General features: G+C 38.0%; 1 protein-coding gene across 5 annotated transcripts in view; it reads right to left on the bottom strand.

Annotated features, from left to right (window-relative positions):
- The window catches only part of LOC109084704 (RNA binding protein fox-1 homolog 3-like), a 200,661-nt gene extending 184,862 nt beyond the window's left edge, over positions 1 to 15,799 (bottom strand). For 2 of the 5 annotated variants that reach the window (XM_042767926.1, XM_042767927.1), the window contains exons 1-2: positions 15,665 to 15,797; positions 11,762 to 11,839 (exon numbers count right to left, since the gene is read on the bottom strand). In XM_042767926.1, the coding sequence (XP_042623860.1) occupies positions 11,762 to 11,783 (22 nt within the window). In that variant the 5' untranslated portion in view covers positions 11,784 to 11,839; positions 15,665 to 15,797. Of the gene's footprint in view, positions 1 to 11,761; positions 11,840 to 15,664 lie in introns of all 5 variants that reach the window. The other 3 variants (XM_042767928.1, XM_042767923.1, XM_042767925.1) reach the window with 3 other exon arrangements.
- Between the last annotated feature and the right edge of the window lie 9,846 nt (positions 15,800 to 25,645).

Raw genomic sequence — 25,645 nt, 5'->3', positions numbered from 1 at the left:
ACCCATTTTTCTCCATTACAAAAAAAAGTAGCTGCTGCTGGTGTCAACATGGCGAAATGTGAATGTGTGAGAGATGGTGCATACCTTCTGTAGGGTAGATGTAGAGGCTCCTCCTCAGTGCCTGTGCCCCGCACAATATACCCATGAAGGCTAAGGAACAGCACTATAATGAGCACCTAAACGTGTTGTCCACATCACAACATCAAAAAGCCTCTCGTGATGTAACAAATGTTTTGCAAACAGTCTCCCTGGCTCCTGTGACAATTTCTTGCACTCTCCTTGTTTATAGCTGGCTCTGTATTTCATGCATCGCTGACGCGCAAGTAGTCCCTACATACATAAATAAGCCTCCTCTGCTGCTTCTTGTGTTCGACATGTATGGAATTTGAAGGGGGCTTTTAATTGGTTTTAGCCGCATGAAGTTATCACTAGCAGCAACGGATACTGAGAGAGAATGAATCTGGAGGACAAAAATTAGACCTACTGACTTCCAGCACTATCTAGGGCCGTAAGTTGGCACAATATAGTGTTTTGAGAGGACTTTAGCCCTCTTAGGAATCGGTGCCCTACCCAGTTTTATCCGGCTTTTTCTAATTAATTTGTCCATTATACATTTAGCCAAGTCTTCTTTCTAACAGTTTAAACAAAAAAAAAAAAAGTATAAATAAATAAATAATTTTTGTTTTACAGCCATTATTCACCTGGAGTAACCTGAGTGTTTAAAGTTGATGTGTAATATATATCTAGGAGCATATAATATATATAGATATATATAGATCATATATATATATATATATATATATATATTTACACACACACACACACAACCTCACATACACCATTAATACGCAATAAATAAACAATATCACTCTATAGCATTGTCAAAAAAAGAAACAACAAGAATCTGTGTTTGTTTGGAGCAAACAGCTCAACAAATGGCACATGAGTTTGGGCTATGGTCTTCGGATCAATGTCAGATGGGGAAGTGGTTCAGTAAGCCCGTTTGAATACAGTATTTTTTGCAGTTCGGAAAGTCTCCCTGGATAGCCCTCCCTATGTTGTGCAATAAAGACTTTTTTGAAACTTGGCTTAATTGAGAGAAAATCTGCTGGTTATCGTTGTATAAACTCAATGGAGACACCGCAAAATATGTTCAGTGATGTTCTTTACAAAAGTGTTTTTTATTGATTTGTATAGATTCAAAGAAAAAAGTGAAATACGTTCAATTATTAGAAATAGCATCAAAAATCAATTACCTTCAATACATAAAAAATATGTGATAAACACGTTGACGATATTTTACAAATTTTTATTGATCAGAAAATTCTTCTTCTTAACGTTTTATGAATGTAAATGATAAATTGATTCAAAGATCACTCATACAACCATACATTTAATAACAGATTCTTGTGTTACCTTGGATCAATCCCCACAACTGTAAACATCGCTCAAAAAGCAGAATAGATTAAGCCTTGTTTGGCTAAATTCAACACAACAAGATTTATAGGTCTCAAAACACATCATCGGTAGTTTAAACCTACACCACCTATACGGAAAGGTCTGTGCTACCCTTTTGCTGGTAAACCTCTCTCAACATCTCAACATTCAGAGAACCTCAAAAACGATTCACATACACGGGGAAACGTCATGTCAGCTGGTCCGCTTAAAAGGTATTACGTAGCTGAAGCAAATACTCACCCCCGCTGATCCACTACCAGGGTCCCTCTCCCCACTTCCCTTTTCTCATCGAGGAAAAAAAGAGGGAATTTACGACTCCATTTTGGGTATCTTTACGCGCCATTAAACGGTGAGAGAATAGATTAACGACCAGCCTCCAACATTTTACAGTGTTTGATTGAAAACTGCATTATACTCATGGAATGTCGACTCGTAAAGACAAAGTAGAAGAGAAAGAGATTGTGAAAAATGTTCAAGCAACTCGCGAGAAAAACTGTAAACTTATCCAGCTCCCTGAACTTTTGTGTCTAGAAACCCAGTTTGTCTTGTTCCTTTCGCTGATCAAATGCCGCGTTTGTACTATGTTTGTGCAGACTAAAGGCATCTCTGGAAGAGCCTATTGTTTGGTGTGTCTAAATCTTCTGAAGGCTGGATACGTGGGAAGAGATGATAGATAATGTTGGTACCACCTTCTGGACAGTAGATGTCACTTTGGAGAAAGCATGAAGTTGAAATGAACAACGATTAACAGTGCGCTGCTCCTCATCTCTCCCTGGACCATGTAGGTGGAACTGGGTGTGTAAAGTGGTTCCATAATTCTCCCTCTGTGGACTCTTACACGTCTTAAGGACTTCCAGTCGTATACTTTTCAGGCCTACTATGTGCAACATTTGACAGTAAGAGTTGGATTAATGCAAAGAACATTACAAACACAGAACTTTAAATGAAGCGTTAAACCTAAAACGGATTTTGCAACAATGTAACGGATTAACGCTGAGTGAAAGATTTATGGCAAATCTGCCATAATGCTAATCAAATATGATCAAGTACGTATTGTTCTGTAAGACATAACTGCTGACGCAGACTGCCAGTGTTTACACTATCAATCAGCGGGGAAACCATATCAATTTAAGCGTTTAAAAGCAATGACATGACTCACCTTTTGTTACATTATATGATGTGGCTCCATGAATCGAAATTCAAAAATTAATCTGGGCAGGCCGAGCTGGCGAGGTGGAAAACCTATGATCTGAAATGGCTCAATCAATAATTGCATTATTCTTTTATGAGCCTGAAGACAGTGATGGCATCACAAAGCCATCTAAGGGGGTCATTCTGATTCATCCTAGAAGCCTCATCAGAGGTTTGAGGGGGTTCTTCTTTTTTAGAGGACGTGATTGCTTTATAGTTTTTCCACTTTACGTAGTATAAACAGTGAAAGATTGGTGTTTATATCCCAGGCCAAAAATCCATTTGAACTTAGTTATGGAAGCAAATTTAAAAAGGAATGAGAGAAAACACAGCAGGAGATATATTTTGCATAGTGTGGATAATTACCAAACGCTTTGCCTGAAGTGGAGCATCAAGACAATGTGTTTGGCATTAGGTCCAATCCAGTTTTTTTTTTTTTTTTTTTTTTTTTTTTAAATGGAACATAATTCAGCTGCCACTAGGGTTAAAAATTAGTTCCTGGCCGATTAATACACCATTCCTCCAAACGTTTCCACTGAATTCTCAGCATGCTCTTCCCTGCGTTCCACGGGGCCTACTTTTTAGCCATTTTATTGTAATGAGCCCATTGTAACGCTGTATTGGGCGAGATGAAGGGCTCATGTTATCCTCATAACAACCATTGCTGTGCGTCCTTTTGAGAGGCCCTCAAATCAGTGTGACGGTACCTCACACGGTCGCCCCTCTCCAAACACTCAGGCACTTGCAGGCTAACCCCCCATAATGCAACACTGCGCGATTATCATTACGGGCTTTTTTTCTCAGTTAATTTTTGATGGAGGAACTAGTGGAGCAACATGCTCGAAAAAGCTGAAAGAACATTAACCACACGAGGGAACAACACATAGCTTTGACTATCATATTACCCCGTCAGCAGGTTGGGAAAGAAGAAAATTGTTTAAGCCCAGCACATCTACAAATAGTTTGCAAGGACCTTTGCAAGGCAAGAAAAAAAAAATTCACTTGCTTTAGAACCCCCCTTAGGTTTACAAATGGGAGACCGGTATTTCACTTTTTTATTAATAATTTGATATTAAATCTAAAATGAGGCGCTGAATCTGGTTTGAGATGAATAATCCACCCCTCAAAAAAGAATGAATTCCATCATGAATCAGATTGAAATCAACTGATTCATTGAAAAGATCCAACTCAAAACTAGTAAATCAGTCATGATTCGGGGCATTGCTATTTTAATTACTAGATTTTTTTTTTTGTGAACAACAAAAAGTTAAACTTAAGTCTTATCATTAAACATAGTTTTCAGACAGACTTGGAATAATAGTTGTCAAATGGTCCAATGACAAATTAAACTTTGTTTTTTTGTGCATTTTGGGTGCTTTCTTTTTGTTATGTTTTGGATGCTTTGAAAACCATGGTCACCATTTACTTTCCATGATTATTAATTCAATCTAGGATGTTCCTCACAAAATCCATCTTTGTCTTCCACACACACAAACATGAAAGTCCGTAACCAGTCTTTACAAGATGAGGTTAAGGTAAATAATGACAAGATTTAAACATTTGTGTGTGGAAGTGGGACAATTTCCTTTAATGATTAAACAAGCTTACTTCATGCTGGGTAATCAAATGATCACAGAATATAAACGCATCACACGTATCACAGCATGTCAACCACACACCGCAATCATGTATCGCTCGTCTGTAATGACCGGGGATAGGACGCAAGCTAAGAGTTACTTCCTGTTGTGCACCTCCTCTGAGCAAACTGACAGAGATACAATCTTTCGATAATCGATGTCATGTCTCCATGCTTCAAAGAATCTCCATATCCTGTCCAAGCAGCATTTTTTAAAACAGTCAAAACTTTCTAATTAAAGGCGTGTCATTGGCGAATTCTGATTTATGAGTCCCTGCAATTTTGGCCAGGGGCTCCTGATGAGATGCAAAGATACAAGCCAAACAGTGCCTTCGGGTGTAATTATGGATTAGATAAGCCCTCATTTGAAAGAGCAACTTGTAAGGGTGAGCTGAGAGCAAAGCCCCTTTAATAACCCATCGCGTCAGCCTGATATTGCCTTCAATGGTGTTCACAACTGTCTATAATACGTAGTCTTTTAGTATTTGACATAACAGCTGATTAAATCCTATATAGACAAATTTCTCATCATTTACTCAACTTGTATGCTTTCCAAACCTGTTTGCCTTTTTCTTCGGCAGAATACTGCAAAAGTTGGCAATGGTGAACCAGGTCAAAATTAAATCAGGGCTCCCCAAATCAGAATAATGACGCCAAGTAATCAAATTAAATGTGGGGGCAATTAATGTCTCCTCTGTTTGTTATCTGTTATCTAACATTTTAGTATATTTTCCTAATATCTAGACTTAAACACATACAGACAAGTGGGTTCTCATCAGATTACTTGAAGACCAATTATTAAATCTGAATGTTGTGGTGTGTTTTATTTATTTTTATTTTTTTGATTACAGTTTCTCTCCACAACTTGCATGCCAAGCCTCGAAAATATTAGAAATTGTAAGGAAAAAACAAACATCATTTTTGACATACTTAGTCTTTCAGTATTTGAACATATGTAGCTGAGTAAATAACAGATAGACAAAAATAAGCCCTCATAAAGTTTTAAAATGCTCCCTTAAGAATATTGCACATTTAATAACAGCCTTAATTTCTGAAAAAGGGATGAATATGGATTGGGAAGCCAAGGATTTTGCAGTGAATAACTCACAGTCCAGTATTTTCAGTCTGTTTCCTCACAACAGAGCCATCCAGAGATGCTTTTATCATGTTTTTTTTTTTTAATACATATTCATATGACAGCATTGTTCACCATGCTAATTTCATTTTAAGTAAAAAGCACTTGCTCAAAACTTCTCCTTTTACTTCCTCTGTTTGACTGAAAAAAAGAAAGTCACAACGTTTTGAAATGACGTGGAGGGTGAGAACATGATCACAAAAACTTTCATTTTTTGGGTGAGCTGTCCTCTTTACAACTTGTTGCACAGTAACACTGCAAGACAGCATCCTGTAATATATAAGTTGGTGTATACAAGGCCGAGATACTGAGTAAGCACTCTTTTGCATATTTCTCCTGGTTCTCAATATTTTACAGCATGAATTATAATATTCCGTTCTTTGAAGTCTCCATTAGTGCTTTGCTTTGAGTAATTCCAAATGTATATTTTTCCTCACGCACGCTTGGCACACACTGCATCTGCCATGATTTAGGCCTAAAACAAACAGCTCAAACATGGCAGCAGTGTGATACCAGTGGATGCCACTATCCAACAAGGTAACCTGAGTTAAGATTGAACGCTTTCCGCTGGCAATTGGATTTCCATTGAAGATCCGGAGAAGCTGCAAACGTACAGAAACAGAGCGGCGAGGCAGTCAGGTGCAATCTTTGCTGTTTCACTTTCACCCCTCTGCTTTTGAAAGCATCTGACCAGAAAGGTCCTGAAATCTGTCTCAGTGCTCGAAAAAAGGTAGTCCGTTCATGTCAGTCGAACTTAGACTTTTGTATTTGACCATCTACGCCGAGTGATTTATTTGAGCTGAAGGGAAACACGTGTGCACAAATTATGCTTTGCTAAGCGCATTTTAAGGAACACTATTTTAGAGGGAGGAGTGAGTCTTTGACCTTGAGGATCTTGTTAGTCTTGGATCAGATGGTCATTTAATGCTGAGTTCAGGACGTTACAGTTACAAATACCAGTGCAGACCCGAGCCAGGTCTATCATTTCATCTCATTACTCCGTTGTCACAAGGGATTTTTCGCTCTCTCTGTCCATTCTTGTGAATGGAATCAAATGGCCCTTCACCTTGGGAGTGCAGAACTCAAAATATGGGGAAAAAAGAATGCATTTGCCTTACTAAAGTGACATTTAATAATTAAAAAAAGGTTGTTTACTGAAAATTACTTTTTATTTGCTTAAAAATATTATTATTAATTTTAAAGGTTGTTTACTGAAAATTATTTCATCTGATACAGCAGATATTCTCATGTTTTGAGAACTTATTTTACATGGAAAAAAAAATGAAAAACGTTAAAAAAATGTACTGTATATTGCATGTTTGCAAAATTACTATGATAAACAAAGTCCTATATTTGGCAGACATATATTTGCACTTTAAAAAACAGGCGCAATGACAGCAATTCATCAAACATTTACTCAGCGGTAATACTACTGAGAAATAAATGATTTTGGCAGGATGATAAACTCAGCCCGTTCTGAGAGAGATTTGTAGATAATCAGACAAAACGGGCGAAAATTGCATGAATAATTTGTCGAACGATCGAGAGTGAGACAACCGCACTGTTTACACAGCGTGCTCCAGGGGTTGGAGTGTCGTCGTCTGCCGAGATGTGACTGAATTTGACTAATGCCTCTCTCGCTGTGAACAATAGAGACGAATGTTACTTTAAATCCGAAATACTTAAATCCAGCTTTCGATGACTCCAGGCAAATATCGTTAATCACGCGGGGCCCACCTCGCTCAGCACGCGTGTGTGCACGACCAGATGATGGCTTTTCCCTTACTCAAATCCATCACGTACGTGTCGTGAGCGTGGGCCTTCGTACCGGCTGAGAGCCTCCATGTAGGGGAACCGCTAAGTGAAAGAGTTACAACAGCTGTACCTGGCGCTGGTCGGTGCTCTCAGAGCGGCCCGGCTCTCCCCACTTAGAATGTCATCCGGCTCGTTTTAAAAGAGCATCATGCCATGGCGCTCCTCGTTTGATGTATCGTTCCTCATCTTTACAATTTTGGGAATAACAGGTCTAACTTATCAAATTGACACCTGAAATCCCACCGGTTACAGTTTTTAGCACATCATGTGAGGGGGTGATGACATCCTGTGACAGCACTTCCTCTTCTCATTACGGGACATTTTTTAGACAGGCCAATAAAAATGAGAAAAGAGGGCCGTTTTAGAATATCCCATCTGCCTGAAAGTGAATCAAGTTATCTCCATTATTTCAGCACTAAGGTGTGCGGTGAAAACGCAGACGCGGAATAAGTACATTTTCCGCCTTTCTCAAGAAGTACAGACCCTCTAAGTTCACCATAGGCCTTGGTTGTACATAATCGTTCTGAATGTCTAAACATAAATGTTTACTGCAGACGGCATTGTGATGTTTGGCAGAAAACATCCTCATTTTGAAGACAACCTGAGGATAAAAAAGGGGGAAATGCTATTGCTATTTGTGAGTAATATTTAATTAATGACTTTCATAAATAATGAATAGAGCGGATGTAATTGCAGATGTTTTTATGATGACAGGCTTGGCTTCACTGGGCTTTTTTTCTCCTCCCTCTTTTCAATTACCGTCCAGAACAGGGGGAGGCCAGAGAGAAGAAATGGAGGGAAAGAGATAGAGAGTGTGAGGAAGAGAAGAAGTGAGAGAGAGAGAGAGGCTGGTGGAGGCAGAATTAAAGAGGCTTTTTGTCGCGTTTTAATATCAATTCATTCCATGGGACTGCTGACACAGGCAGTCCAGAGAGCCCAGGATTTATGGCTCCCTCTAATGGGCATGCTCAGAATCAAAGGCCTGTCGTCAGCACTACTTAAACCACTCCTCTCTCACTCCCTCGCTCTGGCCCTCTCCTCTCCACTCCACTTTTTAAAGACACATGCTCATTTACAGCTCTTCAGCAGCAGTTCTCAACTAGTTTGGTTCAGGAGCCAAATTTTAATATGGACATCAAGAGGCGACCCAACACAGCACCGAAATCTAAAACAAGCAATTTATAGTTCTTTATCTTATCTAGTATTGTCTGCTTTTAAGGATAGCGATATGTCACGCAACCTGTCCGTGTTGGCTTCTGTCTAATTTGGCGAGCTTCAACAGTGACAGATGACACAGTAGAGTCTGATATTAACAATAAGCTGATTCAATTTTCTATCCTAACATTGCAAAATGATATGGTCACTTGCATTTTATTTTATAATTTTATTTTATTTTTTGCATGGTTTTATTTCTGCAATTGAGAAACACATCTGTGAAGGGACACCACACACACAACACACACACACACACACACACACACACACACACACACACACACACCCGCACACACACATACATACATACCAGACCAATGCGACTGCATTAGTCATTTTGGGTCTTATAAGGCAGCTTTGCATTGCTAGAAGAAAAGGTAACATCAGTAAGGTGCACTTCAAGTTAACTCAGATTTTGTTTAAGGGCACAAGGAAAATAAAGTCCTAAACTGGGTCTCATACATTCAAACATTTATGGGCAAAACTTGCATGCAAACATTTTCAAACCAAAAATCAAGATCTATGAATAAGTTCACACTTTCTAAATTCAGACAAAGCACTCTCTGGCTATGTTACAAACGACAAGGGTGTAATCAAAAACTGAAAAGTTTTTTCCCTTGTGTTTTTTAAAAAGTACGTTAAAAGTACGTTTAAAAAGTTTTTAAACAACGTTTTCGAAGCGATTCTTGTTATCCGCGAAAAATGACTGTATTACTTTTTTAAGTATAGTAGTTGGTGCTGTCACCTTGTTAGTAAACCGTACCTGTATGGAAGTAAAGATTATATGATGTAGATGTTCTCCGCTGTTGGTTGTAATATTGTTTGTGAAGTAAATCCACACTTTGCTGAAGAAGCGTTAGCAAACTCTTGAGCAGCAACAACAGTACCATATACTCCGCTATTGTTGAGTATGTTTTGTTTGCGATTGCCTTTAAAATCGACATGTACTGCACATGTCTACATACATGTACTATTCACATGCATGACATCACCGTTTTTCAAAGTTTACACGGAAATGATAACGGTGCCATTTTCAAACATGTGCACTTTTTGAATAGGGATGTGCCCGAATCCAAATTCAGTTTTCGGAAAGTTAATAATGTGTACTATGTCACCCCTAAAGGGAATAAATACGTGATATATGAGAAAAATATATTTCGATGCTTTCTTTCACAATTATGCCGTTGGGTTATTATCCTGTATATAAATTGCGGGCATCAGGAAGCCGTTATTATTATGCAGGACATTGAAAATCACTTATAAATGCAGAGTTTTTGGCAGAAAACTTTTTTTTGGCAGAAAACGTTGTTGTGTAAACGGCCACTCTGTCTATCTCTCTATCCATCTATCTACATCCACTTTTCAAAGATAAATAAAAATAAGAGCTTTTTTTAATATACATACTGTGGCAAGCCAATGTGGGAAGGAGAAACCCCAGACCAGAGGAGCAGGCCCCGGCTAGGAAAAGTCATCAATCATGAGTACTTCCACCTGCTCACCCTCCAGACCTGGAACCACTCTCAGCTGTAGTCAATGATGACCTGATGGAGGTCGTCATAAAGTTATGGATCTCTGCTTCAGTCTGGGTGGGTGGGTGGCCCCAGGAGAAGGTGCTGAAACCTTTGGATGGTCTAGAGTGGACAAGCTGAAGAGTAACCGAAGACAACTGGCTGAAGAGCAAAGCGGGGTGAATTTTGTCACATGTTGCTTCCTGACCTGTTTTTTCTATGCTCTGTCTCCCTTTCTAAGGTGGCCCTGCCATGAAATGGACAGAGTGAACACCTACAACAAAGATAAAGAAGATACTCCAGACTGGGAAGAACTTAAGTTTGCGTTTAGATTTCTTTTTGGACCCTCCATTTTCCTTGGCTGAATAAAAGCCTCAGTTTGGTTAACTCTGCATCTGCCTTTCTTGTGGTTGTGTTTTGTGGCAACTAAAACCTAATTTCACCCTAGGAGCCCACAATACATTTTGAATGTGATGGAAAATTGTCTATGTTTGCAGACATGTATGAAATTTGTTTGTAAATATTAATGAATGAGACCTAAACTCTATCTACCAGGTTTCTAGTAATGTAACTAATCCACAGAGGAAACACCCCAGACAGACGGAAAACAATAATGCCACTGAGACAAACAGTGGATAAGGATGATATAGGAGAGAGAGAGAGAGAGAGAGAGAGAAAGCCTGCAAATGTAAATTGTGCAAAAATATGAATCCATCCCATGAACTGAAGAGGTCAGACTCAATTTCAATCCAACCTTTGCTTACAGCACCATTCATTCTTGAAAGAACATCTAACTCAATACCAGGAAGATCATGAAACTATATATTGAGGGGTCACCAGTAGCAATCAGACTCGTTTTCTGCCACTAGGCAAGAGGAAATGGAAAAATAAATATATAAAATTGAAATACATACAATTTAACAATATGAGTGTAAGATGTATAAGTCTAGTAGTACTATTTTGTGCTCAGCATGAAAGGGGACCTGCAAGGAAAAGGAAAGCTTTGACATTTTGTCCAAGAGTTTGGACAACATAAGGGCGAGTTAAAGATGGCAAAATTGTCAGTTTTAACTAACAAACAAATACGTGACTGAAAGAAATAGTTCAGCCAAAAATGAAAATTTGCTGAAAACTGACTCACCCTCAGGCCACCCAAGCTGCAGACGAGTTGGTTTCTTCACCAGATTTAGAGAAATTTAGCATTGAAGCTGTGTGTAAAGCTGTGCACTTTTGGCCAACACACCAGTCCATAATTCATAATAACGCTTGCTCCAGTGAAAAGTCCATCCCCTGTTGTCCTCTCTCATCAAAATACACCAAAATATTATTTTTTTAGTGTTTTTTTGTGCTTTTTTTTTTTTTATGGTGGTTGTTTTTTTGTTAATGTTGTATCTGAGTATGAGAGAGATTTTTATGAGAGAGATCTTTATCTCTCTCTTGATTCAGAATGAACAACTTTTTCAATAGAGAAAGCAATATTATGAATAGTGGACTCATATTTTAGCTTTAACATAATGGCATCTTAATGATGGATTGGTTTATTACAAACACAGCTTTTCACTTCACAAGACGTTAACTGATGGACTGGAGTCGTGTGGATTATTTGTGGATTATTGAGATGTTTTAGCAGCTCTTTAAACTCTGATGGCACCCATTCACTGCAGAAGATCCACTGGTCAGCAAATTATGACATGCTAAATTTCTCCAAATCTGTTCTGATAAATAAACACACTTATCTACAGCTACACCCATACAATGCATCTAGACAAACATTTAGTGCATGACCTCCACAAACACACTGACCTGCCCAACTGGGGGTCTCCATGTACAGCTGTGGCTGAGCAGGTGGGGTCTCACTGCAACCACCGAGGTGTCTGATTCCTACAGGAGAGAGAGAGACAGCAACAAGTTTTAGCCTGAGAATGAAAGCCACACAATTACATGCAAACAAAAACATTTAATTCGTCAAAAAGTGGTATTTTAAATTTCCTTTGAATTAAGAACAAAGCCCAGTCTTCCATAACAAAGAAGGTGAGCTCCCAATTTACATTACAGATTGCTCTGAAATTCTTTGCTTTTCTGAATATGTTTACATGTTTAGACTTAAATTGTTTTTTTTTTTTTTTTTTTTTTTTTTTTTTTCATATGCCCTTGTTATTATAATGTGTGAGGGGATTAAGGAACAGTCAGAAGACCTGCAGGGTCTAGATAAGCTCAGAACCCCACCAGAACCACAAAATCCTCTGCATGTACGGCAACGGTGCTTCATGCTACGCCGGAGCTAAAGTGGATCTGCCATAACATTTGGAGCACACACACCAGCTTGTGTGCTTCCACACATAGTTACGGATAAATAAAGCGCACACACACACACACACACACACACACACACACACACACACACACACACACACACACACACACACACACACACACACACACACACACACACACACACACACACACACACACACACACTCTTTGGATCATAGACATGGAAGCTGCAAACGTACAAGGCACATATTAACCACAAACTCCTTCATGTCCCGTTAACCCTTTCAGATTGGAAACAGTTAAGTCTGAGAGTTCGATAAGAAGGATAATCATTCTGTTGGTCTGATGCGGAGAGAAAATGGGCCTGGTGTCACTGTTAATTTAAAATCGACATAAAATCACATTCTTATTTAGAGAAACACTGTAGTGAGTAAGAAATCACTTCACCCAGAGAAGTGTGAGGGAAGAACAAGAAGAAAGAAATGGGGGAAAAAGATGTTAATGCTGCAACTTTTCTTTGGACATAGAAAAATATACAGCCCAACAAACACGGGGCCCCAGAGAGTGAATGCAGCACTCTAGACAAAAGACCCTGTTAGAGCATTACCGTAATTACACGGCTGTAATGGCCTCTATTGCAGGCTATTCAGATTAAATATGCATAGTGCCCTGTCCATATCCATGGGGCTTGATAAAAGTGTTGTTCCTATGTGTCATTTAATTGTTAGCATTAATCTGAAATATAGTGCTAATGTGTTTATTGAAAACAGTCTTTCTGTCCTTATTGCATATCATTCTTTCTTTATCAACTCGCTCACAAATCATGCACATTTTTCCTGTTACCTCTGTTTGCCTCTATTCCCATCACCCTTTCTGTTATTCTAAAAGCGACAGTTCACCCAGAAATTCTGTCTTACACCTATATGACGTTTTTTCTTCAGTGGAACTCAAAAGGATAAAAGTTGAAATATGTGCTAGTTGCTCTTACAATAAATGAGGACTGAAACTTTGAGGCTTCAAAAACAGATGAAAAGCACCTTAAAAGTGGTGAAGACTTAAGACGCAATATGGGAGAGAAACAAATTTGTGTTGTTCTTCACTCAATTCAGTCCCTGAGTTGAACTTGAGAACCGATTTGTGAAAGAAAAATTCAGTTTTTGTGAACCACATCAAATGATTCATTTGAAAAGATCTTAAAAATCTCTACTTATCTCATAAACATGCCAAGAAGAGCCAGACGGATTTTTAAGCATTATAAAGCAAAAAACACACAGAAAGTATGTTGTATGATTTCATAAGTCTTGCGGAAGAAAAAAAAAAAAACTATATGGACCACTTTCATGATACCTTTATGGTGCTTTTCCATCCTTTTTGAAGCTTCAAAGCATTAATCATCACTTATTGTAATTGCATGCAAATGAAAACAGTGCTCAGAGATTTCTTTTAGTAAAGTTATAAAGGTTTGAGAAGAGATAAGAGTGAATAAATGATGAAAGAAAATTTTAATGTCATTTTTGGATAAACTATTCCTTTAAAAATGACATCTAACCCTCTTTTTTCCTTCCTCTCAAAGTCCATTCTCCCTGTGTCAGTCTATCTGAGAGGCTATAGTTCTCTGCGGGGAAGTGTCTAATTTCATTCTGAGTGTTCCCCTCTGTGGTCAAGAGTAGAACTGAAACCCGGAGACGCAGGAAGTCTTCTGGGAAATCCAGTTCACTACAGACTCTGTGAGAATTCATTTCTGAAGAATTTCGCTTCGCTTGCCTGAAAACAGGCTCACAGGGTGGCAATGAAAAACAGAGGTCTCTGCATGTCAACAAAACCCTGAGCGTATTTGTGTTCATCCACCGAACCCAATGTGTATAAACACAAATGCTCCTTTCCAAAACCTAGCGAGCTGCCTACGCAGACAGCATTTTAAGGTGAAGGCTGTTTCAGAAAGTATAAGCAATATTATAAGACGCCTCATTTGAACCAAATACATTGCATATATATGCTTTGCAGATAAGACAATCCCTGAATACAATGAAACAAACTCAATGAAGGAAAAAAAAATCCATGATAGCAGACAAAAACAAGCACATATTTCATTCAATACTCAAAATTTAACTAAAAATTTTTACCCAGCATTTTTGTGTCATATTTATTGTAAGCCAAGACTATCCCATGAGGCCACAGGAGAAGATTTGTGAATGGCAGTAAAGAGAGACAACTGAGGCTGGTAGGTCACATGACAATGACAACATGAGGGATGTAGTACGTCCAGATTAAATTCATACAACACAAATTCATACTACAGAACATACTTTTTTAATGGTTGTGAAGCTATTATTCAAAAAAAGTATGTACTCAGTGAGTATGTGATTTTGGATGAAGCAAGAGAGTGAGCAGAGCATCCCAAATCATTTTTTATGAGGTTTAATCACAGTTACGATGCCAACTTACAACTCAGCTGTCTGTGTAGGCAGCCTACTAGGTACTTCCATTGTGACAAATTTCACAAACTAAACTGAAGAGGGATTGATAAAAGTAATTAAAATTAAGGATGGAAGATGATAAATTTTGCTCATTTATAAGAATATACTACAGGTGTCTAATGCATTAGCGTTTGCTGATATGCAAGTGCATCACTGCGGCCTGACACTCAACCTTTTGAATAGATATTGATGGATTGCAAAGGATCTCACACAATAACACAGACACACGCTGACACACTCACATGAACAAAGCGTGTGTATTGATTTCATCCGAACAGAGCTCATATCTCACAGCCCTCTGTCTCCCTCCCACACTGTCTCTCTCTGCCTGTAATGAATTACCATGCACTGGCTCCAGTATTTTTGGGAACAAGGCCAACATAATTTGTTATTTCATCATAAGTAATTAAAAGCTGTTTCTTTTCCTGTTGTGTCAGAGCTGATTAATTATTTGGACGGTAAAGAGGCATAAATAACACAGAACTGAAGAGTGCCATGAAAAAAACAAAAAAAAAAAACAATAAAACAACCAACACTTAGACTACATTGATGTCGCAAGCAAAAAGAAAATAGCATCCCACTAAAGTCTATTTGCCCAGCTATTTAGTTCCATACACAATAAATAAACCGTTGGCTGCTATATGATGAGAACTGTGCAATAACTAATGTTATATCTCAACTATGAGGTCTGCAACATGTAAGCAGACGAAAACAAGCCGTCTGACAAGCGACAGGTGTAATGCATTTATGACGTGACATGCATTTATTTAAACTGTTCACAGTTCGAATGTGTATTTTAGACAACATTTTGTGTCATGATATTGCAAGCATGATTTCAAGTGAGATTTATGCAATTTCACACGCGCAAAAGCAACTGCGACAGTCTAATCACAGCTGTAAGATATCGCTTCTCTTACAACTATACAAAAAACAGTGTTAATATTAGGTAACTTACATTTTTAGATGCAGACGATTTCCAGTTACTTTTCCCTTATTTGCCCTGACAACGAAAATAGTTACAAAGGAAGTAATACACAAACAACTGTTGCGCAACTCCAAGCAAACACACAAAGAGCTGAACCACTGTTTTGAATGAATCTGTTGAGAAAATGATTCAGTGAGTCTTTGGTTTCTAAATCAATCAGTGTTTTTGAATGACTCGGTTGACTGAATGATTCAATGACTCATTCATGAGAACAGTCATTGGCCTTGTTCCCAAATGAAATCACAATTTTGAACAAAGTATTTGAATCGCTCTCTGATAAAACTTGTCACTTGACGCCACCTACTGGTGTACGATGTATCATGAAGAGTAACTGAAAATGTATCACTAATGTGCAGCTCAGTCATTAAACTCCAATAAACGACCAGAATACTAACCTAACCTAAAAGAGCCAAATTAGAGATTGCAGACTTTAGATGTCTAACATTAAATAGACACATACTGTTTTAAGAATAAAGGGGTCAATGGTTTTCCTGCACCAAGCATGTTGTCTAGAAGGGAGAGAGCTATGCCTGGAAAGTAACAATAAATTAAATTTGCTACCCATTAGATTATGTGTACACCTACCCCATACAATAATGCAAATACAGTAATTATTGTTGTTTAGCGTGACAAAAATTATGCAATATTGATGTGCGCATGCTAATCAATAAATTTATACAGATTTTATTGATTTTACTTACATAAAACACTTGAAATTGCCAATGATGTTATTGGCACAAAACATGATAATGATAAAAAATAAATAGAATTTAATCATACCAATGGGTTAAAATGCCCTTTTGGCTATCAATTGATAATTTTATATAATAGCAGACTCTGAAAATAAATAAAATGAAATACAAAACAAAAAGAGAAATAAAAATTCTTCAGCCAAAAGAGCTTTATGTTCCATTAGAGAAGCCATTCCATGAAAAATGGCCAGGGCAGTGGCATGGCATAAAAGAACAATTTAACTTTGTAATGCTGTGCCTCAATCCTTTTGGATTCTACTTGGCTTTGTGAAGCAGATTAGTTGAGCAGCTTATACAGGCTTTGGTAAATAGAGTTGTAACTTCATTCATCCCCCATTCACATAGTAAATATCCCCTTTCACACACACCAGAGCACAGTGGCACACACACTGACCTGGAAACACTTCTCAATTACAGACAAGCTGGAGCTCATCAACTCTTCCTACAGGGAGCCCGAATAGAGAGTCTGGGCATAAATATTAAGCCTTGAACAGCCTGCTGTAATTTGATTTTCATACTGGGTCAATATATGAAAGCTGTGAGAGCTAATGTTCCTGTTCCATATGGAGTTTCATCTCATATCGCTAGGCTGGGAATTTATGTGGCATGTATGTTTGCTTTTGCATGTGCTTGAGATTGCTGTCAGACAGACTGTTTGTTGTAGTTTGAGCTTTTGTTGAAAGATTGGCTCATCTGAAATGAAAAACCTGTCATAATTTACTCACCCTCATGTTGTTGAAAAACTGGATGACTTTATTTCTTCTGTGAAACACCAAAGGAAAACTGTACAGGCCATTTTTGTCCATGTAATTAGTGGTCATACTAAAGTTCCATAAAATGCACTCTTTGTGATGGCTTTATGTGAGGGAAAAGAACACATTTTAAGTTGTTATTCAGTTATAATCTTCATTTCAAATAAACTGGATCAACTGATTCAAAAGAATGATTCTTTCGCAAATCAGATATCTTCGCATTACTTTTCTCATGAAAGGCAATCTAGGGTTGGTGTCAATATTTTTAGCGAATAAAAATGTAAAATAATGTGCTTGACATTAAATGTTTTATGATACTTTTATAGTGCTTTTGAGTCATTTTGTAGCTTTAAAGCTCAAATTATGCATGAAAAACAGATGACAAAGAGCAGCCTGAACACTATTAAATTTTTTTCCTTTTGTGTTCCACAGAATAATGAACATCATACAGTATTAGAGCAATATAAGGTTAACTAAATAATGACCCTCATGTTCAATTTGCATCAGACTTTCTAGTGTTTTTAAAACAGTTCCATTTATGATACTTTCATGGTGCTTTAAAATCATTTTAAGGCTTTAACGAAACTGCTTGCATGAAAAAGAGCAACCAGCACCATGAGAATGAAAGAATGACATATGGGTAAGTAAATAATGATAGATTTTTCATTTTTGTATTAACTATCCAATTACATCTCTTTCTTTTGACAAGCACTGAAACTAAAATATGCCCGACTACCACCACAATGTTCCTCATCTCATATAGCTGTAGGTAAGCAGTAAATACCAGCTTTATCCCTGCTGAGTGGCTGAGACGTTTAAGAGCACGGAGCGGACTGCACTCTCACCAGCAGCCCTGCTGAACCACATGTTGCAAATGTTAATGAGGATTCCCAAATGCCAGGCCACTCTGGAGACTCTGCCTTTAACCAACCCAGCAGATAAATAATACAAAGCCCTCCTATTACTAGACTGGACACATGCAGCAAATGATGAAAAGAAGAGGAAGAAGAGGAACTGGAGGTATAAAACACATAGACTTAACTGACTAGCCAACTCAATTGAAATCCTCCTTATTCTAGTTAGCCGAAGTCTTCAAATTGACCTTCCTAAAATGAACATGAAACTGGATTTGCTATGGCGCATCATCGTCCTCCCTCATAATTGAGGTGTCGCTCTGGGTTTGCTTGGTTTTGATATTGCATTTGTTGGGTAAAAATATTGAATATACAGCTAATAGACATCTCCATTAAGACTCTAGTGTTGTCATTCCACTGCAACACGCACCCAATTTATGTTGGACAGAGAGGATTCTGGGAAATGGGACACTAGGACGTCTGATGCAAATTGAACATGAGGGACATTGAATATTAAAACAGGCAAACTACCCCATTGACTGAAAGGGATGGGGGGTGGGGGGTGAGAGGGGGGTGGAAATTTAAATGAAATACGGCCAGCTGTAAAAGGTTGAAAATACAGGACCAAAACAAAATCAACAACAAGTGAATAATTACCAACAACAGCTTGGTTTATTTTCCAGTTGGAATTGATTTACTAAAACATAAATATACAATAAAAAGTAACAACGGTGTAAAGCATGTTGTTAAAATTTATCATTTTAAGCAAAGAGAGTGAGACGTCAGGCGGGATGCGCCTCTGATCATGAAACGCTGTCGTTGTTTACCATCGACGACTTTCTTCAGAATTAGGAAAACAACCTGTGCTTGCTTTATAGAGGCAGATGAAAACAGGGTTTTATGATAATTATTCCGAAGCTGTGTGGATTTAGTGAGTTGTTAAAGTGGAAATCGAGACATCGTTGGAGGTAGTAAGACTGTCATCCTGTTTTCATTGGAATCCCACAGTATATCATTAATTACGGAGCGGCCGTAATTATGTTGTTGTTTCAAACGTGCGTTCTCTTCTTGAACATGGCGGCTGAACTTGACTTTAGTGTCATTAGTGGAGAAGTGCCATTTCTTAATGTTGGTGCCACCAAAAGCTCTTCATTCAAGCTAGTCTGATTTTAATTTTTATGTAAAGCCCTAAAATAATCTGCAGTTGTATTATTTATGTGCTTTGCCTTAGAAACCCAGAACACTTGGGCCTATTTGGTTTCAGGACTCTTTACAATACAAGCATAAAGAAATAGTTTAAATTTACTCTGTAGATGAGTTTGTTTTTTCATCAGAACAGATTTTTCTGAAATTCAGCATTACATAATTTGCTCACCAAAGAATCCTGTGCAGCGAATGGGTGCCGTCCAAACATTTGATTAAAAAAATCACAATAATCCACAAATAATCAACACAACTTCTGTCCATCAATTAACATATTGTAAAGTGAAAAGGTGTTTTTTTTTTTGTTTTTTTTTTTGAACCATCACTTCTGGCCAAAATACAAGCCCATAATCCATTACAACACTTCCTCCACTGAAAAAGTCAATCCCTTGTTGTCTTCTCAAATCAAAATCGACAGACATATTTGTTTAAAACAGTTTTGGACTGTTTTCACTTGTAAACAATGCTTGATCTGTGCATATTTCTTGCGTGATTCAGATGAGACAACTTTTTCACTGGAGAAAGTAGAATTATTTTCACTTCACAAGATGTTAATTGATGGACTGGAGTGGTGTGGATAACTTGTAGATTATTGTGATGGTTTTATCAGCTGTTTGAACTCTTATTCTGACGGCACCCATTCACTGCAGAGGATCCATTGGTGAACAAGTGAAGTAATCTGTTCCAAAGAAGAAACAAACTCATCCACGTGTTCAATGGTCAGAGGGTGAGTAAATTTCCAGCTAATTATCATTTTTTTGGGTTAACTATTCCTTTCATTTTCAGATGATATTATAAAGACAACATGCTTTTCTTTCTTAAAACTACATGCAATTTCTTACTATTAGAAACTGTTGTTGTCAATAGAACAAAATAAACTGCAATTAATGTTGTCTTTAGTAATATCAAATTATAATAATATAAATTTATTGATAATATCAAGTTCTGTTAATGTCTTAAAATATTAACATCTTTAAACTAAAGTTAATACAAGATCTTTTTTTGTTAAAAAAAAGCACCACTCTTACAACCAAGCCTTTTTTTTAACAATTCATGTCTTTTCAATTCTGATGCCAACACCTCATTGGATGATGTCTTTAAGCAACCTATAATGTCATTAAGTTCAGTCTGAATCGGTCCTTGCGAGTTAAAATTAAGATACTCGTGCCAATGCAAGTTCATTCATACTGGTATTAAATGTGCAACAAAAAACTGGAACTGAAATGACCTGCTTCATATTTGTGTGCAGTGAAGCTGAATGTGTGATGTCTTTGCAACCTTTGTTGAACTGACCCGACTGCTTTATACCAAGCCAAACGTGAGAACCGCATAATGTAAAAGGTGATGTTATGGCAGCTATTACAGCTGTTTCTATGAGAAAGCTGTGGTGTAATCACACAACACAATGTACTGTACACAACACATCATTTGTACAGTAGACAATTCCAGCAAAGAAGACTGCATGAGGGTAAATAAAGGATGAATGAAGTAAAACTAAATAAGCCAGAGGTGCCTGTCACATTTATGTGTGCTTCTGACTAAACAAATGAAAGGGAAGTTCCCGTGAGAGAACAGGGTATGTAATTCAATGCTTAATGTGTGTGTGCATGTGTGTGTCGGATGAACAAGAAAGATGCAAGAGGCGCGCATCCATCCTCAGCGGTGAACTCGATTTCACGGGTTAGTGAGAGGGTGGTGTATTCTGGGGGGTGGGTGTTGTGCATCGGCTTTATTAAAGGCTGTTGCAGATGACAAGACTGAGCTCCTTTCACTCGCCACAGCTGCTGGAGGGTCCGCACCTCTGTATTTCCCCACTAAATATCCTCTCAGACACAAGCTAACATATTATCAGCACTGTTTATATGTGTATTTTAAGTTTGATAAACCGATTTATGCATTAAAGTTCAGTGTTTTACAGCAGTACAAGTATCAACAGTTGCTAACGGAGCAGAATGAGCTGCGCTAAACATGAACCACTCTCACATTCACATACACACAGTCATATATCAGACACTTATCACTGCTCACGTGTAGGATGACCACCCCACAGGAGCTTTTAATATTTAATGTAAAGATTAATCAGCCCTCTCATTATTTTAATTGTTCTTCCTTTATCCAACCTGTCAGAGTTATAGATTACCCCCCGTAGACGCTACCAGCAGCTCCCTGGTTGGGAATTTATGGGTATTTTTGGATCAGTTAGCCTCTAGTCATATTTCACCATTTTCTGACGAGCCATTAAAATGTCCCAGGTAATTAAACAATGGGCATCAAGTTCAGGTCGCTCCTCTTTATCAGGCGAGAAGCATGCTGGGATAAAAACTCCCTTGCTAGCGATTAGCATGTTTAGTGTAAAAAAAAAGCTCACAAGTGAAGATGTATAGAATCAAGTACAGAAGTAGCAGCTGTGAGGGGATGATATATGCTTGTTAGTGAGTTGGTAGAACATCATGGGATATATATATATATCTTTATATTTATATATATATATATATATATATATAATATATATAAAACATGTCCAAAACATTATATATATATTTGGGGTCAGTAAAGATGATTTGTGTGTTCAAGATCTTGTTTATTATGCTTACCAAGGCTGCATTTATTTGATAATAAATAAATAAATAAAATGTTTACTGTAATGTATAAATCATTTGAATATTTACTATAATTTTAAATAGAATTTATTCCTGTGATAGAAAAGCAAAATTTTCATAAACCATTACTCCAGTCTTCAGTGTCACATGACCCTTCAGAAATCATTCTAATCAGTGTCTGTACTGTCAATAACCCTAACCTAATGCATATTTGCTGATTATTTTTATTCCAAAACAAAAATGACTGAACCCAAATACATACATATATTTTCCCCCAAGAAAACTCTCTGTGCCCTGGCAGATCTGCCTTTCCTTTCGCGCCTGACAGGGTTGCTGTAGGAGTCCGGCAGCTGCCCGGCGGTGATTGAGTGGGTACTGATGAAGAGAGTCGGAAGTGAAAAATGCCAGCCCTTCGGCCAAGAAAACACATACACACACAGAAGGGGTCAGGTCTTTCACAACCTCCGCTCATTTCATCATTCTTGCCCCGCTGAAGCTTTCCGTGGGCAAGGTGGCTGGAGCAAGTTGTCGATTACATAATCCTGTTTTACAGGGGCTCCATCCATCACCAGCCTTTCATTTTCATTGGAGCTAAATTGCACGACTGCTGGGAGTGGAAATGAATTTCAGCAGTCCCAGCATATCTGTTTTAGTTTGCAGAAAGCAAAAGCACTGTGGAGAATGGAGAGTGAGAGAGATGTGTAGAGCCAGCGAGAGATAGAAAGCGAGAGAGAGAGAGAGAGAGAGAGAAAGGAAGGATAAAAGACCCTTCCCGAGTTTGGTCCGGCGAGGGTCTGATGGTGATGCATAGTTATGGACCATCTGCACTCAAAGGCGATAAATTTATGATTATGGTGAGAGAGCTAAAAGGCTGTCCATTACTGTAACATAGTGGCCTCAGTAGAGAGTCTCTGATCAGGTCCAGCTGAGAATCAGCAGTAAAACCGGACAAGGCATCTAATATTAAGCAAATTACATGCCAAGAGCAGGTGTCAGTCAATAGCCTGCTGACAGTTGTTCAGCTACTCAAGCTATAGCGCTCGCTCACTTTTTCTTCCACTTTTTACCTTTGTGTCCAAATGCACTAGCGAAACGTGTGGCAGTAGGACCAAAGAGCATGCTATAGCTGCGAGATGATTGGTGTGCATGAAAAAGGATCACTTTGCTGACAAAGATCAGAAAAACAATAAACAGCAATGCATTCACACTTCGGATCACTGTCGTGCTATTGATCCTTAAATAGCAGTGCCATCCAAATGTCTCGTGAGCCTTTGTGCTTTGACATCTCTGCGATGTGCCGTTCAATTAGTTTTAGTGACCCGGTCCAGATGCTGCCACCGTTCAAACATGTCTGACAAAACACAATCGAGACGTCTCTGTGCACATGCGACTGACGCAAACGTTCAACACAAGGATGTCTGGGTAACCAAAAAGACTTGGCATTTCAGAGGTGATCTTGAGTTCAAACTTGCAGCAGAGTTCAGTGGATTTTTATTGAAGGTCTTTGTCTATGAAAATTAGTACACCGGCTTCCCAGAACTGAGATTTAAGTTGGAGAAGTACTCAGAGTAAAGTCGTGTTCCTCGCTAATGCTGTCTGCAAGCCTACAGATCTGCTTCTAAAAGAGTCTGAGTTTAAACAAACACAAGCAAAACTAGTCAAACAAGTCATCCGTTTCCTTTGAGATGGAAACATCGGTGTTGAACGTGCAAAAACTGTATTTCTGTGGTTGCGTGCTGCTCTTCTCAAAAGCATCAAAAGAAACATGTCAGTTCAGTTCTGTAGCAAACAAATTTAACCAAGAGAGAAATATACAGTAAGGCTGTCATAAAGGGGCTTTTGTTGAATTTGAAGCTCTAATTTCTTGTCATTTGAAAATTCTGTTGGCACACTTACAATATTTTATGGGTAATTTGTGAATAGAACTGAATTTGTGGTCTAAGCTAAATAATTAATGGTTCTTTTCCTCTAGTAATTGGTTTTGCTCAACCGCCAAATAACAATATAATGTGAGCTGCCTCTCAAAGCACAAGTCTAATTTCAGGCATTTGGTGCAAATCTGTCACAGTTATAAGCTTAACACATGCATTACAAACTCACTCGGGGTACTGGCTACAACGCAGAGTAATTAATTTCACAATTAAAACAAACCGACTGAAAAACCCATACGTTTCCACAATAGTAAAAAATCTGAATCCATACACTTTTGACCCATTACAAACCTTGATTGTTTCATCACTTTAGTGGGTGATGCTTACTTACTTTTCTCAATGCTTTGCTATGCGAAATCTAATCATTCTGAGTTCCATTTTAAAGGGATTCTACAGCTGATGCCACTGCTTTTTCTACCAAGCATAAACACACGAGTTGCTAGCAGTGTGATGAAGCTACTTATAGACTGCAGCATGTCTAGCTACAAGCTACTCATAATTTAAAGAAGTTAAAATGTAGTTAGCTCCACTACAAGCTACTAACAAAAAGCAAAGTGTGCGTGTGTGTGTGTGTGTATATATATATATATATATATATATATATATATATATATATATATATATATATATATATATATATATATACATATACCCACACACATTTGATGACTATGATTTATGAATCAGAGCTCAATTAAACAACAACAAACAACAACATCAAAAAACAATTGGAATGAACAATAAGAAACCAATAAGAACATTCAGTGAGGCATCTGAAAGCTGAATAAAGAAGCTTTCCATTGATGTATGGTTTGTTATAATGGGACAATATGTGTTCGAGATACAGCTATTTGAAAATCTGTAATCTGAGGGTTCAAAAAAATCAAAATACTGAGAAAATTGCCTTTAAAGTTGTCCAAATCAACCTCTTAGCAATGAATATCACTAATCAAAAATGAAGTTTTGATATATTTACAGTAGGAAATGTACAAAATATCTTCATGGAACATGATCTTTACTTAACATCCTAATGATTTTTGTCATAAAAGGAAAATTTATCATTTTGACCCATACAATATTTTTTTGGCTATTGCTACAAATATACCCCAGTGACTTAAGAATGGTTTCGTGGTCCAGGGTCACACATTTACAGTAGGTTTACAATGAGGGAAATAAATCAAATTAATTTAGAAAATCTATGATCCCAATGGAAGTGATGTTCCTTATGGAAACAGAACAGAAACGTACAAAAACATCAATAACCCTCACTACTTCAGATTACAGGATGGTATTTTTAAAATGTAAGATGCTAAGAAAATCATCAGACTATACCCTGTCTAGCCTTTTCAGAAACCCTTTAGAGACCCATCTCTCAGTGTGGTCGGTCGGGAGAAAGTGCTGTTTGGGTTGGTTTCAGGTAATGTTAACTCTTTTCTCTTTGGTCTCAAAGACAGGAAATGCTGAAGTCAGCAGAGGTCTTCTTGTTTGAGTGAGCCTTTCAGATAAATCAATAAAGCTGCTTTCAACCTCTTTCTGATCCATTTGTCCCCTTCGTTCTCCACGCTCTGCTGATATGGACGCTATAGGAGAGAGAGGACAGAGAGACATTTTTGCTAAGCTGAAAGCACAAAGGGTGGCCTGACAGCTGCAGTGCAGGATAACCAGTGTCCAATCGGCTCTCGGCAGGTGATGGCGTCCATCATGGCTGCAGGCATGAACGCCCATGGTATTGATGCAGGACAGGTGAGGTACGTGCTGGTGATTTGAGGAGTGGATGGGTTCGCCGGTGATGGTTAGCGTGCTAAATGAAATACATCACATCAGTGCCTGCGCCTTAATTACACCTGTCAATCAAAAGA

Source organism: Cyprinus carpio, chromosome A12 (assembly GCF_018340385.1).
Source record: "Cyprinus carpio isolate SPL01 chromosome A12, ASM1834038v1, whole genome shotgun sequence".
NCBI classification, from domain to species: Eukaryota; Metazoa; Chordata; class Actinopteri; order Cypriniformes; family Cyprinidae; genus Cyprinus; species Cyprinus carpio.
Note: the sequence above shows the minus strand (reverse complement) of the source record. Positions and strands in the feature narration are given on the sequence as shown.